Raw genomic sequence first — 14,158 nt, forward strand, 5'->3', positions numbered from 1 at the left:
TGGTTCTCCCTATCAAGATAGGACCTCAGGTTTTCAACACTATCTTTCACGTAATGAACATTCGTCCTGCCTATTCCTGCTTGCTGGGACGCCCTTGGATTCATGGGGCAAGTGCTGTAACTTCGTCTCTCTATCAAAAGCTGAGGTATCCAATAGAGGGTAAGATCGTCACTGTGTGTGGGGAAGAAGAGTATATTGTCAGTAGTGTGCATACCTTCAGATACGTCGAGATGGATGGTGAATTCTTTGAGACTCCTTCTCAGTCATTTGAAGTAGTTCCTCCGACTAGTCATGTCCTTAAGCCAACTTCCCGTGTGCCCAAGGTTATTCGTGCTCCTCCTGCTATGATTTCTCTGAAAGATGCTCAAGCCGTGGTTGAAGATGGTGGTCGTACTGGCTGGGGTCAACTGATCAATGTACCGTACAAGTCTGATAGATTTGGCCTGGGGTTTAGCTCTGAAAACATAGTCAAAGATCAGATTAATGCTGTAGAAGATGCTGATAGCGATTGCGACCTGGATAGCTGGATTTTCCCAACAATTGGTGACGGACTCAATAATTGGAAGGCTGAAGACACTATCCCGATTTCCTTTAGTCAGGAGTAATTGTTATTGTCTATTTTAGTGTTGCAAATTTTTTAATTTTTACGATTGAACTTCTTAAAGCATTGTGTCTATGCCCGGGGCACAATAGCTAATTTGTTAAGGGTTTTGTCATTTTCATAAGCATATTCACATTCAATGAATCAATGGACTTTTTGCATTCAAATATTGTGCTCCTTATCTTTCCTGTCATCTTTTAAACAAGCTATGGTTTCTTACATACACTCACGTAACAAATTGCAGATCCATATCCACTCTGGATCCTGTTGATAATAGTTCTGCTACTGTTCATTATGACTTTGAAAATCCGATCTACCAAGCCGAGGATAGAAGTGAGGAAGATTGTGAAGTACCTGGAGAGCTTTCCAGACTGTTACTGCAAGAGGAAAAGACTATACAGCCGCATGAGGAATCAATTGAGACTGTAAATCTGGGTACCGAAGTAGACAAGAAAGAAGTCAAAATATGAGCAGGCTTGGAAAACAGCGTCAAAGAAAGATTGATTCAAATGTTACATGACTGTATAGAGATTTTTGCTTGGCCTTATGAAGACATGCCAGGACTGGATACTGATATAGTAGTGCATCGTTTGCCAATGAAGGAAGATTGTCATCCTGTTAAGCAAAAAGTTCGTCGCATGCGTCCTGAAATGTCCGAGAAAATCAAAACCGAGGTTATGAAACAATTTGATGCAGGTTTTCTGGCTGTTACTTCTTATCCTCAATGGGTTGCTAATGTGGTACCAGTGCCAAAGAAGGATGGTAAGGTGCGAATGTGTGTAGATTACAGAGATTTGAATAAAGTGAGTCCCAAGGATGACTTTCCACTTCCGCACATTGATGTTCTGGTAGATAACACCGCTCAACACAAGGTATTCTCATTCATGGATGGATTCTCGGGTTATAACAAGATTAAGATGGCACCTGAGGACATGGAGAAAACTACGTTTGTGACGCAATGGGGCACTTTCTGTTATAAAGTAATGCCATTCGGTTTAAAGAATGCAGGGGCAACGTACCAGCGTGCTATGGTGGTTTTGTTCCATGATATGATCCATCATGAAATAGAGGTATATGTGGATGACATGATAGCCAGATCTCATACTGAAGAAGAACATCTCGATCATTTATACAAACTGTTTGAGAGGTTGAAGAAATACAAGTTGAGATTGAACCCGAACAAATGCACCTTTGGAGTAAGATCCGGTAAACTCTTGGGCTTTGTTGTCAGTAGTAAAGGAATTGAGGTTGACCCGGCTAAGGTGAGAGCTATTCAAGAAATGCCAGTTCCTCGTACAGATAAAGAAGTCAGAGGTTTCTTGGGACGTTTGAATTACATTGCCCGATTTATCTCCCATTTGATTGCTACCTGCAAACCCATCTTCAAATTACTGAGAAAGAATCAAGAGATGATATGGAATGATGAATGTCAAGAAGCTTTTGACAAAATCAAGAAGTATCTCCAAGAACCTCCGATTTTGATGCCCCCAGTTGAAGGAAGACCTCTAATCATGTATTTGGCCGTGTTAGAAAGTTCAATGGGGTGTGTATCAGGGCAACATGACGAGTCTGGTCGAAAAGAGCACGCCATATACTACCTTAGCAAAAAGTTTACCGACTGTGAAACAAGATACTCACTGCTTGAGAAAACTTGTTGTGCTTTGGCTTGGGCTGCTCGCCGACTAAGACAGTATATGTTGAATCATACCACTTTATTGATTTCTAAGATGGATCCTATCAAATATATATTTAAGAAACCTGCCCTCTCCGGAAGAATAGCAAGGTGGCAGATGATTTTAACAGAGTATGATATCCAATACACTACTCAGAAAGCAATCAAAGGAAGCGTGTTAGCCGATCATTTGGCTCATCAAGCAGTTGATGATTACCAATCTATGAATTTTGAGTTCCCAGATGAGGATGTCATGCTTGTTACTGATTATGAAGAACCTGGACCGGATGAAGGACCCGAACTGGGATCCCGATGGACTATGGTTTTTGATGGATCTTCTAATGCATTGGGCAATGGTGTTGGTGTTATAATCATTTCCCCCAAGGGTTGCAATACGCCTTTCACTGCTAGACTATGTTTTGATTGTACCAATAATATGGCTGAGTATGAAGCATGTATTTTGGGACTCAGAGCTTCTATAGACCTAAGAATCAAGTTTTTGAGTGTGTACGGAGACTCAGCATTAGTAATCAGTCAGATCAAAGGAGAATGGGACACTAAACATCCGAATCTCATCCCTTATCGAGAGCGGGTGATGACATTAATCCCATGCTTTGAAGAGATTACATTCGAACATATTCCACGAGAAGAGAATCAATTGGCAGACGCATTGGCTACCATGTCATCTATGTTCAGGGTCAGATGGTATGATGAAGCTCCCATGATCACCATTGCACGATTAGATGAACCAACATATTGTTATGAACTGAATACTGATGAAGTAGAAGAGAAACCTTGGTTCTACGAAGTAAAAAGATATTTAGAAACTCAGGAATACCCTGAAGGGGCACCCATCAACGACAGAAAGTTTCTGAGGAAGTTCTCCGCTAAATTCTTTTTGAGTAATGGAGTATTATACAAACGTAATCATGATTCGACTTTGCTGCGCTGTGTGGATAAAAGGGAAGCAGAAAAGATTATGGAAGACATACACGACGGTATTTTTGGGACTCATTCTAATGGACATACGATGGCCAAGAAGATTCTGAGATCAAGGTATTATTGGTCTACCATGGAAGCTGATTGCCACCATCACTCCAGAACTTGTCACAAATGCCAGATCTATGCGGACAAAGTACATGTACCTCCTACTCCATTAAACGTGTTGACAGCACCTTGGCCCTTTGCAATGTGGGGCATTAATATGATTGGAGAGATTAAACCTACTGCTTCTAATGGACATCGTTTCATTCTTGTTGCTATTGATTACTTTACGAAGTGGGTAGAGGCAGCCTCATTTGCTTCTGTCACCAAGAATGTGGTGGCACGGTTCATCAAGAATAGTCTTATTTGTCGATATGGCATCCCTGAAAGAATTATCACTGATAATGGTACTAATTTGAACAACAAGATGATTACTGAACTCTGCACGCAGTTCAAAATAAAACACCATAACTCTTCTCCGTACCGGCCAAAGATGAATGGGGCCGTAGAAGCTGCTAATAAGAATATTAAGAAGATCATACAAAAGATGACAGTAACATACAAAGACTGGCACGAGATGTTACCCTTTGCTCTTCATGGTTATCGTACTTCAGTGCGCACTTCGACAGGGGCAACTCCTTTCTCTTTAGTCTATGGAATGGAAGCCATTTTACCAGTGGAAGTCCAGATTCTCTCTCTAAGGATTATGAAAGATGCAGGCTTAGATGAAGAGGAATGGATTCAGACTCGACTCGATCAGATAAATTTGATTGATGAAAAGAGACTTGCGGTTGTCTGTCATGGACAGATATATCAGAAGCGCATGACCCAGGCGTTTAATAAGAAAGTCAAGAGACAAGTATATCAAATTGGCGACTTGGTAATAAAGCGTATCATTCTACCACAAGGTGATTCTAGAGGCAAATGGACACCCACATATGAAGGGCCATTTGTAGTTAAGAAGGTATTCTCTGGTGGAGCCATGATCCTTGCTACAATGGATGGCGAAGACTTCCCACATCCCGTGAACGCAGACATAGTTAAAAGATACTACGCATAAAAGAGACCCGCTAGGTCGACGTATCTAGGCAAAAGTAAGGGCATCCCGGCGAACCAAAAGGGTTCGAGCAAAAATTAGGGATAAACATATAAAAAGGTACATCCGGCAAGTCGAAAACCTGAAAAGGCGGCTTGGGCAAAAAAGGGTATCCTGGTGGACTGAAAACCTGAAAAGGCGGTCCAGGCAAAAATTAGGGATTAAAGCGTATGACTATGTCCCGTTCTCGATCAGCCTCACCAAGTCAAAGGGACTGAACAAGCCAATCACTTCTATCCGACAGCAGGAGATGAAAGGCTTGAAGACATAATGACAGTAGTGGGATTGAAATCAATAGGACTTTTTCTTCATAGCTTTTTCTTTGTTTTCTTGACAATTTCCTCTTACTAGGATTTCTGTCTCCTTGTACTCAAATTGCCTATTTATAGGCCCTCTTTCAAAACCAATACAATTTTATTTCTAAAAAGATGCTTTTGTTTTACTCTCTCTGTTTTGTTTGCATACACGTCCATTGATTTAATTCGAATTAATATACGCATTTGAACATGATTGATGTTTACCAAAAATACATGCATAAAATAGAAATAGCAATTACTAAAAGACTTTAGGATCAAGGATAAGGTCTAACCATGCTTTCCGATGAATCCGGTTGCTAATCCTATTCCCCAGCAAAACCAGTTATTTCCCAGAAGAAATTGGCATTACTAGACAGACTGGTCATCTCTTTTATCCCCAGCCAGGCTCTGTTGAATGCTTCTACCATCAGACAAGAAATCAAATATCCCCAGCTAAGAAAGGGTCATCAATACAAATATCTCCAACCAGAATATGGGGATTTATTTTCCCCTGGCAAAAATTTTCAGACGCATAATTCATTTCATGCATCATTTCACATCACATACATGTATACAATGTTCGCATTTATTTTCAAAAACATAAAACATCTCATGCATCATGACATGGCATAAAGCTAACTTTATTTTTCAGGTTAATTATCCTCCTGATACAGTCAAAATAAAGATCCATTCAGACATACATCTTTATCGATTACATTCAAGATTCAAATACATCTTTCAGATATAATCCATATGAACATTCATTCGGATAAGCAATCTGATATCCTCCTAATGGTGGCATCTTTAAGCCCATCCCAGACATTTATTGCAAATACAACATATACAAATGTTATCATATATAGCCTAACGTACGGTTCATTCTGATTCAGCCCAACATATGATTCCTTCAACTAGTCCAATACGGTCTAACGCACGGCCCATTTGGATGTTCATTTCCTCAGATACTACCCAGCGTACGGTATATTCCGAGGTGTAGTCTAGCGTACGACTACTTTTTGTCAGATATAGCCTAACATACGGCTCATTCTGCAACTCAGATACGATCTAACGTACGATCCATTCTGATCTTCATTTCCTCAGATACTACCCAACGTACGGTATATTCCGAGGTGTAGTCTAGCGTACGACTACTTTTTGTCAGATACAACCTAACATACGGCTCATTCTGCAACTCAGATACGATCTAACGTACGATCCATTCTGATCTTCATTTCTCAGATACTACCTAGCGTACGGTACATCCCGAGGTGTAGTCTAGCGTACAACTACTTTTTCTCCAGATGCAGCCTAATAGACGGTTCATTTCGCAACTCAGATACGATCTAACGTACGATCCATTCTGACCCTTTTTTCAGATACAGCATAATAGACGGCTCATTCTGCAACTCAGATACGATCTAGCGTACGATCCATTCTGATCTTTCATCCCCAGCGAAGTCACCCGCCTAATGGATAACTCATTCTACTACTCAGATACGATCTAGCGTACGATCCATTCTGATCTTTACCTCTCCAGAGGCAGCCTAATAGACGGTTCATTCTGCAATTCAGATACGATCTAGCGTATGGTCTATTCTGATCCTTTATCCTCAGCAGCGTATGATCCATTCTGATCTTTCATAGTCAAACTTCCCGGATGGCATCTCTAAGCCCATCTCCATCAAGACTAACTTCTAATTAGCAAGCGCAAATTTTTGGGGCATTCTAAGTGTTCAATAATCTTCCACCTCCAGACCACGAATGACGTACATACCATTCTAACTCTCTCGGTTCAAGAATATTGAACAGGGGCAGCTGTCATACCCAAAAATTTGCCCGTTAATCTTGCAAGACATTTTTCAAGGCACTCCAACTCATTTTTCAAGACGTTGATCTTAAAAGAACAAAGACCCAGCACACATGGGGCCAAATCCAGCAAATGACTTAAAATGGCTTGCTCGCTAGGCGAGCAAAATCCTTCGCCTAGCGAAGCTTGCGAATACCAGAAATTTTGGGCTTCATTCTGAGCCCATCAGGTCACAAAAAAAACTATTATAAATACCAAGACCTCATTCAGGAGACGGGGACGGACGGACAGAAACCCTAGCAAGGAAACACAAACATAGACAACAAACCCTGGAGGCTAACCAAGAGAATTCAGAGCAACCCTAAAGGAAACCCTGAAGGAAATTCATCTGCACAAAGGTTACCTCCGTCCAACTCAACCCGACACCAACCCTAAGAGTGATCTGCCAATTCAACGTTGCAATTCAATTGCAAACAGGTTTGCACTACCACTACCGCTTCATGCTCCCAATTTACATGTGATATCATGGTTGAATTTATAAATATATCTTAGGTTTTGCATGTGGATTTAAGTATGCATGGATGTCTTGAATGTTTAACCATGTAATTTCTGTAAGGGATGCCATAGGGTTTGGAACTTGCTGAAATCGTACTGTTATTAGACTCAAAACCCGCAGCCGTTCGCTAGCACATCGCTAAGCGAACATGTAGCGAGCGTTCGCCAAGCCTTCGTTAGGCGAGGCAGTAGCGAACATGACAGTCGCTGTTTTTTTGGTTCTGTTCTGTGCTTATCTGACATGTTCTATCATAGCTGTGTATTATTTGCCTGACATTATTACTGCTGCGATTCCTTTGTTCGGTGCAACTATTGACCGCACCCCATTTGGTATTCTGACCTGTTTGCTGAATTTTGTGAGGGCTCACATACTCCCGGAGAAGGTAGCTTGCTAGGTATTCCATTTTATTTGTGGGATACCCTTGTGGAGATTCATCCTAATTACCTAACTGATTATAAATTGTTGCCTTTGAATATAGGAGCTTGGCCCTCTCTTTGTTGCCTTACGATATTACGGTCATGTCCCGCGAATGTGGGGATACACTTAGCAAAGACCCTTCGGTTAAATCATCATGTCCCTATAAGATAAATCATAGTCCCTCGGATGTCGCCTGCGAATATATGATTTTGTCCCTCGATGACCCTTCGTTGTAGCCTACGAGTTAATGATGATTGTCCCTTCGAATGTTAAGGTATCCTTACAAATGTTGCCTCTAATGACCAATCGATGACCCTACGATGTCCCTTTACATCCAAAGGATAAGACTACTTATTTCTCAATAGTAAGGACAATCTTACCCTCATAAGGATAGGAAATACCTATAAAAACCTTGGTTAGGTACAACTCTTAAATGCTGACTCACAACTTACAATACTTTTCACACCTCACACTTTGCAAAACATCTATTAGAAAATCACCACTTGGTATACATTCATACTAGAATCATTACCAAGTTATATTTTTCTAAACAACTTTCAAAATTAAACGAGGTAAATACTTTGTATACATTCGTACAAGAATCATTACAAAGTTAAACTCTTTTATTTTTTTCAAAACATTTTCTAAACAGCTCTCACACACTTTTTCAGACAAGAAAAACATAAGTGATTAAGCAATTAAGAGCCCATGGATAACCATGGATACAAAGGGTGCTAACACCTTCCCTTTGTATAATGTACCTCCCGAACCCAAAATCTAATCAAGGTTTTTCCTGTTCTTTTCCGCCTTTCCTTATTGGATAAAAGAAAAGTCGGTGGCGACTCTTGCTATCCGCGACATTTGCTTTCCAAAGCAAAAACACTCAAAGTCAGTTCACCGTATGACAACAGTCATGAACATTCCGGTTCCAACGATATAGAGTTGTATATATTACCACATCAACAATAGGAGTCTCAGTACATTGATCAGTCACAAGTGTTTTGTGAGACTGATGACGAACAAGTTGAGGTGAATGTTCCAGACGATGAAGAAGAGGAACCTGAGATCATGGTTGATTCAATGGTGAACGCTGAAGAGGAAGAGGAGCCAATTCCAGCAAGTCATGTATATTGCCAACCCAAACACATGACAAAGTTAAATTTGGGTTCAGATGAACCTTCGGCAGATGTATGGTACAATCCTTACATGCAAACGCAAGGATCTCTGAAACAAGGAGACACATTTCACACAAAAGAGGAATGTGTAAAAGCCATTAAGAAATTCCACATGCAACTATCAGCATATTTCAGAGTAGACAGAACTGACGCATAGGTATAAAGTTTATTGTCCGAATGAGCACTACCTTTTTAGGTTGTCAGCTTCGTACCGGAAGAGGAGCGAGTCTTGGGAGATTGGATCAATGGATCCAGATCACACATGCATGCTAACAAACCCAATGCAGGATCATCGTAAATTAAGCTCTCAGCTAATATGCGATGAATTATTGTCTGTCATTGGCGATAATCCGTCGTTAAAGGTGAGTACAATAATCTCGCATATTAAGGCAGAGTACGAGTACACACCATCATATAGGAAGGCATGGATAGCTAGAACAAAAGCTGTTGAAAAAGTGTTTGGCAATTGGGAGGAATCTTACAAAAAACTTCCAAAATACCTGTTGGCTCTAAAACACTATGCTCCCGGGACAATTATCAACATGGAAACATTGCCCGCATATACACCAGATGGTACGTGTGCTGTTGGAAATAGAATATTTCATCGTCTATTTTGGGCGTATCAACCGTGTATCATAGGTTTTTCTTTCTGTAAACCAATTATACAAATTGATGGTACATGGTTGTATGGAAAATACAAAGGAACGTTACTGATGGCAGTGACACAAGATGGGAACAACAATATTTTTCCGATCGCCTTTGCCCTAGTTGAAGGGGAGACTGCTGAGGGATGGAGTTTTTTCCTAAGAAATCTCCGATTGCACGTTGCACCTCAGCCTAACTTGTGTTTGATCTCTGATAGACACCCCTCAATCATTAGTGCATATAATAACATTGACAATGGCTGGCAAACTCCTCCTTCGACGCATGTGTTTTGTATTAGACATATTGCTCAAAATTTCATGCGGGAAATCAAAGATAAGACATTGCGTAAGAAGGTTGTCAATGCAGGTTACGCATTATCAGAACCTTCTTTCAAACACTACCGCGAGGAAATAAGATTGTCGAACGAAGATGCGGTTCGGTGGATCGATAGTATTCCGTTGGAGAAGTGGACTAGGGCATACGACAACGGTCAGCGTTGGGGCCACATGACAATAAATCTTGTGGAATCAATGAACTCTGTCTTCAAAGGCATCCGTAACCTACCAATAACCGCTTTGGTGCAAGCAACATATTTCAGGCTAGGGGCGCTGTTTGAAACCAGACACTCAAAATGGAGTTCAGTGTTGCAATCTGGACAGTTGTTCAGTGATGCTTCAATGAAATTCATCAGACATGAAGCTGCCAAAGCAAACACACACGTGGTTACGGTATTTGACCGAACTAAAGGTTGGTTTAGTGTTGCCGAGTCCATGGATCACAATGAGGGCATGCCAATGGGACAGTACATGGTCAAATTAGATAGAGGTTGGTGCGACTGCGGAAGGTTCCAAGCCTTTCGTACCCCCTGCTCCCATGTCATTGCGACATGCTCAAAGATTCGAAGGGATCCATCATACTTGCTATCTGAAGTTTACAAAGTCGCCAGCCTTTCAAATGTTTATAAAATTAGTTTTTCAGTAGTGGCAAAAGAGGATTATTGGCCAGAATATCAAGGGGACATCGTCTGGCACAACAAAGTTATGCGAAGGAAGAAAAAAGGTCACCCTAACAGCACCCGGATTCAAACCAAAATGGATACGGCGAACAAAATGGTTAGACTATGTAGTTCATGCCGTCAACCAGGTCACAATCGTAATAACTGTCCTAGTGTTGGAACGAGCACAACCAGATAAATTCAGATGTACCTCTGTTGCTATATATGGAAACTTAAATTTATTTCAAAGTACCTCTGTTGCAATATATGGAAAATTAATTTTACTTCATAGTAGACGTCTGTGACGAAAAGACAGTTGTTCATAAAAAATAACACAAACAATTAAAACAAATAGAATACAAAAACTATGCGATTACAACCATCAAAACAATCTTGAACATGTACTGCATCATCCTATGAGCGTCTTGGTCGGTCTTAATATCCACCCATTCGCGCACTTCTCCGTTTTGGTTGAACGTGGACACAAGCCATTATATTCTTCTAATCCGTCCACCCTCTCCAATTTCTCCCTCTAACCAACTGTACAACGTCCGATTAAGACGTTCAAACGTATCTGTGTTCCAAAGTCGAACCTGTATCGGAGCCGCAACGGCAGAAAATATTACATCAACATTTCGTTTCTGAATGTATGCAGACATTGTTGAAACAAAGAAAATTAAAATTGATGGTTGAACTAGACTAGGAGATGAATTTGAGTGAAAATAATTGTAAGCAAGGGGATGATATTTATAGAGACGGAAGGTGAATTGGCACCCACATCACACACAGGCCCCACAAGCAACACACACACAGGCGCCGCAAAAATTGGCGTCTTGCACACACACAGGCGCCACTGCCTCTGGCGCCTCCTTTTGGAGGGCCATACAGGCGCCACACATACTGGCGCCTCTTCATTTATTTTTTTGGGGGTGCGCCAACTGCCCCGGCGCATCCTCACCAAAGTTGGTTATTTTGGTATTTTTTTTTAAAAATTGGTTATTTTCGTATTTAATTTAAAAATATTGGTTATTTTGAAAAAAAAATCTAATAATTTAATTTGTGTTTTTTTTGAAATAATCTTCTTTAAAAAATATAAAAATAATTCTAATTAATTATTGATTATATAAAAGCTGAGAGAATATATTAAATGCATTTTGCATTTAATTTTATCTTAAAGAAATTAAAATTGATTTTTTTTCTTATATTTTCAAAAAAAATTATTTTTTTCTCTTATACGTTGGAACAAGAAAAATACATTTTCAAAGATTGTAATAATAATTTTGAAAATAATAACTTAAATAGAAAGAAAGTAAATTTAATAGACTTTATTTAATCGAGATGAGATTAATATTATACTTTGTTATTTACAATATATATTAACAATTATCTTAATTTATCTTTTAAAACTATTATTCCACTCTTAAAATGAAAATTGACGAAATCAGAATAATATAAAAATAATTATACTTCTAAATAAAACACACTTTTATATTTTTATTTTAAAAAATAAGACAAGAGAGATTCGATAATTTAAAAAATTTATCGGTACGGATTAAATAGTATTTAAATAAGTACTGGTACCAATGTAATCCATAAGAAACCGTTGGAGTCTCAATGGCGTTGTTTCGTAAATTCAACAAAGAACCAAGGGCAATTTTGGTTTCTAAATTTTCTAAAAGTGATTGCAATTCAGAATTTCTTAAGTGAAATGATTTTTCTTTTTTGACAACTACTGCAATGATTTTTATACTCTTTTAATAATTTAATTTAAAGTCATTCTAATTTGTACTTTGAGTGCGCATGTTTCACTAAAACGAAAATAATAAAGATTAAAAAAGTAGTTTACATACATTCCGTGTTTACTTTAAATTGAAGATTTTTATCGAGCCTACTTTAAACTTTTATGCAACAAATTAGTCTTTTTAAATATTAGTTATTTTTAAATTGAAGATTATGTTGTAGAAAATCCTTAAATAAAATAAGAAAATAAAAAAATAGTTACATTATTGAAAATTTATTTAATACAATTTTACAAAATATTGATTACACATTACAAGAAAAATGTATACATAGATATGTTTGCAAGATACAATAATTAATATACTTACAAGTTTAAAAGAGTCTTACAAGTTACAACAAAAGATTAAAACCTCATAAAAGTCTCTAGAAATAAATTGCATAGTGTTTATAATATAGTAATATTAATATTTAATTTGAATTAAGACAAAGCGATTCGAATTCTTCCAATATTCCTCCTTTCCATTTCAAAAGTTGAATTGAAAAAAAGAAAAGAAAAAAAGTAATGTTCTAACTACTCTAACATTTTCCACATTCCCCATTTTACCCCGCAACGTTTCTCTTCCCCCGCTTCTAACCTCTATAAAAACACTGTCCCACCACAACTAATTTCATTCACACTCTTTCCATTCCTCTCTTCTTCCTCTTTTCTCTCTCTTAGGGTTTCCGTTTTCTCTCTTCATTCTCGTTTCAGTTTCCATGGCTCAACAAGATGCCCAAAACGGTGCTTCCGAAACCGCTGCTCCCGCTGTTTCCTTCGCTGCTCTGAAGCCTCAGCTCTTCGTTGAAGCTCCAAAAGCTAACGAAGCTGTCACGTTCTACAAGAATGCGTTTGGTGCTGAAGAGGTTTCTCGAACCTTGAACCCTAAGCGTAAGGCTGATCAAGAGATTCCTCATGTTCTCTCCGCTGAACTCAAGATCGCTGGCTCTTTGTTCCTTGTTGCTGATAGCCTTGATGATTCCGCTACACCGTGAGTTTTTTCCTCATAATTTCATCATTTTTTCTCTAGATCTATTAACGTAGTAGCATTTCTGTTAATTTCTTGCACATTTTATTTCATTTTCCGCTATATATACATATTCTATATTCTATGTTTACATTTAGAAATAATTATTTATTTATATTTCTTTTCTCTTTTTATATAATATTTGATTATATACCTGATCTGTTTTGGATAATTATTATTTTATTGACAACTAAGATTTTGGTATTTTTGACTCCACATTCTTCTGCTATTTTGTTTGTACTATAGTTTCAGTAATGTTTATTTTTTGTTTTTATTCTGATATTTTTTGGTCCTTTGCAGCTTTATTTCTCCTTTTAGTTTTTTATATTTTTAATTTATTTATTTTGTGGTCATAGTGTGAAGACTGGTGGAAACGGTGTCGTTTTTGCTTTGGAGACTGACGATGTTGAAGGTGCCATAGCGAAGGCTGTTAATGGTGGAGCTGTTGTGGACATTGAAGGCGCTGCCGGTGATGGGCGCGTGGGAAAGGTGACTGATCCGTACGGTTACGCTTGGCAAATCAGTGCTCCTGTGAAGAAGGTTGATGAGGTGGTGGCTTGATGACTGTTAGATGTGAAGATGATCTGACCGTAGTTAGTTGTTTAGTTTTATTAGAAATTGTATTGACTATTTTGTTTTGAAAAGACCAGACTTATGTTTGTTGACTATTAATATCCTTGTCTTGAAAACTATCTGTAGTTTAATATTGTTTTATGGTTCTGTATGTTTCATTATGACCGAACCAATTTAAATGAATGGAATGGGTAACTTTACATGGTAGTTTGTTTTGTTGTTTTTGTTATTTATATCTATTTGTTTGGTTTTCGTTATTTGTCATGTTTTATTCGTTTTTGAAATTATAATTTGTTTAATATTTAAGTAGTTTTAATAAATATTTAAATTAAATCTGAAATTTTGCTTCGAAGAATATTTTTTAGTGTTTAGTAATAAAGCTAGTAGATCTTTAATTTTTTCATAAACTCGAAATTAAATTCATTTTCATATTTAAAAAATTGTATGATTTTTTTTCTAATGTAATCATTATACACTTGAATCACAATTTTATCATAAGTGATGCTGATGAAAATTTTATATATTTATCAATCTATTT

The 14,158-nt window shown here is 38.1% G+C and overlaps 1 protein-coding gene across 1 annotated transcript; it reads left to right on the forward strand.

Moving 5' to 3' along the window:
* Positions 1–12,576: 12,576 nt before the first annotated feature.
* On the forward strand, positions 12,577–13,827 carry LOC127127824 (uncharacterized protein At5g48480). The gene is made up of 2 exons (XM_051057106.1): positions 12,577–13,011; positions 13,404–13,827. The coding sequence occupies exons 1-2, from the start codon at positions 12,740–12,742 to the stop codon at positions 13,606–13,608; spliced, it is 477 nt and encodes a 158-aa protein (XP_050913063.1). The 5' UTR covers positions 12,577–12,739; the 3' UTR covers positions 13,609–13,827.
* The last annotated feature ends 331 nt before the right edge of the window (positions 13,828–14,158 follow it).

This window comes from Lathyrus oleraceus, chromosome 3, assembly GCF_024323335.1.
Source record: "Lathyrus oleraceus cultivar Zhongwan6 chromosome 3, CAAS_Psat_ZW6_1.0, whole genome shotgun sequence".
In the NCBI taxonomy this organism is placed as follows: Eukaryota; Viridiplantae; Streptophyta; class Magnoliopsida; order Fabales; family Fabaceae; genus Lathyrus; species Lathyrus oleraceus.